Raw genomic sequence first — 3,839 nt, forward strand, 5'->3', positions numbered from 1 at the left:
GATCTGGAGCAGATCAATTTTGAAACATCAGCTGAGGTACGTCTCCATGATCAGTGATGGTGATGCAAAGACCATCTCTGAGCTGCATGCCCTGGACCCGTATCCTGGGACTTCAGTTCAAAAGCACGAGTGTGTCAACCACGCAGGGAAAAGGCTAGGAAAAGCCCTGCAGAACATAGTGACTGAAAAATCCAAGGCGAAGCCTAAAGTCACACTCGGTGGCAAAGGACATGGAAAACTTCGACCGTATAAATAGAAAGCTTTTAAAAATACCCTAAAAATGTTTAAAGATCACTTTTTACACAAAGTATGTAAAATACCGACTTAAACAATATATTAATTTTAAAAAGATCAGTTCATTTTCTATTAGAATTAAGTAATCAGCTTGGCATTTTTGGTCATCAATCCTTCCGTGAGACTCGGAAAGCATATGACCCCGCACGCGGGGTACACTACAGTATAGAGCCGACTCACTCGCCGCGGGGTCCGATGCGGCGCCGGCCGGGTCAACGCTCGGTGTTTTTGTCAAAATAACGACAGATCATCGTGTTTGATGTGATAAAATACTGATTTGTAATGATCTCACAGTCTTGAAAAAAATTAGGCTCCATATATTTGTTATAGTGATTGTACTCTGTTAATGTGGAGATGTTTAGTGCACTAGGTACTCTTTTATTGTCTGTCAAACATGGGGTTGCAGCCAGTGACTGACTTTAACAAATTTGATCAGATTTTAAACAACTACCATTTTCTTAAAAATTGACTGAGAGGTTAAAGAATGGTACCAAAATGCTCAGTGGATATAGGCCTATCAAATGGAACAGATAAATTTGGCATACAGCTACTTCGAAAATTTAGTTTCTGGTACCTTCATAATGTTCGCTGTTGAGCAGGAATTTGTGCAATACTATAGCTGTGTATGTCATTATCTCATCTTATCTTATCATAGCTCATCTCATCTTGTCTTATCTCACTTTATCTCATCTTATCTCATTTCCCCTCCCCATATCTCATCAGTCTCATCTCATCTCAGTTCATCTTCTCTCATCCCATCTCATCTGTCATCTCATCCAATCTCATCCCATCTCATCTCAACTATCATCTCAGCACATCTAATCTCATCTAATATCATCCAACCTTATCTGTCACCCCATCTCATCTCAACTCATTTCATCTTACCACTTTGCGTTGTCGGTTGTCCAGGGAGGTGGTGTACTGGTTCTGTTCAGTGAGCAGCATAGCCAGCTGTGTGAGCCGCCGCGTGTTGTCTCTCACCAGGTTGGTCATGCGGTCCTTGCGCTCCATTATCTCCTCCTGAACAACACAAGTCAACAGATTGTTACAAACATTTCTACTCTAAATATAGCAGAAGAGAGTTTTCAAAACATTAAGGCAATTAAAGTGGGGTTGGCTCAGATACAGTTTATAAGATTCAGCACATTCACAAAATTTGTACTTGAGCATCAATCTCAATGCTTATTTATTGATTTGACCAATCTATGTTTATGTATCCATCCATCCAGTCATCCATTCGTATATTATCTCTCTCTCTCTCTCTCTCTCTCTCTCTCTCTCTCTCTCTCTCTCTCTCTCTCTCTCTCTCTCCCTTTCTCTCTGTTTTTTTCTCTGTCCCTCTCGGTTTCTATCAATCAGATCCTTTCATAAATCCATGAAGAACTATACATCATGAATAAAACTGATAAAAGCTACTGCTATAGTTCAAGAAATAAATTCTTATTTTGAAGTAGCGTATGTGTCATGACGCAGTGGAATCAGGCTCTCGTCAATTTTTGGGCATGTAGGGTTATTGGTTTCATCTTAAAACTTGTTCATTTGTCTTGCTTTTGATGGAAAAAAATATATGCTTTTATCTTGAAGAAAAGTCTAGATATTTATTTGCGAATGAAGGAGGTAGGGGTTACCTAGTTTCATAAGTAAAATTAGTGAGAAATCGGCTGCCAAAGATGAGTTATTTCCTTAGCTTGAGAGTCCGTGAAAACTGAAAATTTACATTTTTTGAGCCCTTAACTCTTTATCTCCGAGGGAGGTAAACCCACTATGCCGAGGCCTGTTTTTGGTACTAAATCTAAAAATGACAAAATGGTCACTAAATTGGTCATTAAATCAAAACAAGTGAACCTATTTTGATACTTCTTTATCTAATGAATGAAATCCGAATTAAAAGAGACCTGTTTTAGGCAACTGCTGAAAAGTATTATAATGTTAAAGTCGTCATAAGGGAATGCACTCGAGCCACTGAAAGCGACTAACTGGCACAGGGGTTCCATTCACGAGCCACTGGGAACAGCTTGTCGAGGATAAAGAGTTGATCAACGTTTTTCAGTAAAATCCACACAGAAATGTGTTCTTTAATGGGCATAAAAGGTGTTGAGCCAAAAAACGAAAATTCGATAAAAATTCACAATCCTGCAGAAAAATGCCAGTTTCTTCACTTTGACTACTTTGACGAGCGCTTGATTTGACCAAGCTGCCTCACATATAATCATATAATCATATATACCGGTATCAAACACAACATTGACCAAAGTAACCTGCAGAGTGGGAAAAATAGTTTCTTTTTGAAACTCCATCTAAAAAACAAAAGTAACAGTTCGTTTGACCATGTCTCCCCCTTTAATATGGGTGAATTTTCAGTATCTTTGTGAGGTCTCAGAAAAAAATGTTTTGGCACTTGGATACGGCTGACAAAAACGGAACTCACATCATAGGCTCTGAGCTCCTGTGAACATTCAATCTCCGTCATCCTCAGCTTCTCCTTCAGCTCCTCGATGGCTCGGTTCACAGTGACCGTCTCAATCTTCTCCAGGTCGACTACGCAGCCAAACTTAGACAGCATCAAGCCCTCGCAGGTCTCCTCCATGTTGTAGATCTTGGCCTCAAACACACGTCGGTCCTTGATGAGTTGGACGTGTTTCTGGCGAGACTCTCTGAGGGACGGAGGAGAGGGGAGGAGGGAAGATAGGGGAAGAGGGAAGGGGAAGAAGGAGGGGAGGGAAGGGGAGGGAGGTTGAGAGTCAGTTTTTTTGAGTGACAAGAAAAATATGAGAAAACAGGGAGAAAGGAAAATGAAGGTCAGTATTTTAAAAAATGTTTTTGATGAGAGGAAAAAGAATAATATAAGGAGAGACAGAGGAAGGCTGAGAGTTAGGTTAGTTCATGAGTGACATTACGATATAAAGATTAAAACTAAAGGGACAGAAAGAGAGGAACAGCAAGAAAAGGAAAGAGGAAAGCACATATTTATATATACATGTACAGTCGAACTTGCCTTAACGAAAACCTGTATAAAACGGAAACCTGTCTTAACAGAATCTCCCCGCTTCCCCCTTTAATTACCTGTATAAAACAAAAACCTGTCCAACGCAGAAACAAAAAGAAAAATCCGCTCCCTTTCTGGGGTTTCACCTGTCTAAGACTGAAAATGGTTTGTCCGCTCAGCCCTGATTTGAAACAAAACTCGCAAGTTTGGTTCCGCCAGCTCTAAACTTAACGCCATGGCCATGCCGTTAGATGAGGAAGGGGAGTAGGGGTGCAATTTGGGGGTAGATGAGTTACCCCATCATGTGAGCCCTGACCGATGCAGATGGTCAGGGTAGTATAGGTGTGAAAGCTCATGATTGCCCGTGAGAGTGCTTGAGTAGCAAGCCACTACGGAAACTTTCCTGGGTAGTCAGAACCAGGGGTGTGAAATTAGTTTGACCAATGCCTGCCGCCCTGATCGTACGCCAGCCGAGAAAAGAGTTCCTCGAATCATTGTTACCATGATGGCAGTGAGGGGTGGCATTGGTTGACTGTGCTTGTTACACCGATGGGTGGGG

The 3,839-nt window shown here is 41.2% G+C and overlaps 1 protein-coding gene across 1 annotated transcript in view; it reads right to left on the reverse strand.

Annotated features, from left to right (window-relative positions):
• The window catches only part of LOC101850662 (cilia- and flagella-associated protein 44), a gene marked incomplete in the record, with an annotated part of 51,958 nt that overhangs the window by 5,014 nt on the left and 43,105 nt on the right, over positions 1-3,839 (reverse strand). Inside the window, 2 exon segments of the mRNA XM_035971084.1 lie at positions 1,180-1,314; positions 2,723-2,948. Coding sequence (XP_035826977.1) covers positions 1,180-1,314; positions 2,723-2,948 — 361 coding nt within the window.

Source organism: Aplysia californica, unplaced genomic scaffold, assembly GCF_000002075.1.
Source record: "Aplysia californica isolate F4 #8 unplaced genomic scaffold, AplCal3.0 scaffold00372, whole genome shotgun sequence".
NCBI classification, from domain to species: Eukaryota; Metazoa; Mollusca; class Gastropoda; order Aplysiida; family Aplysiidae; genus Aplysia; species Aplysia californica.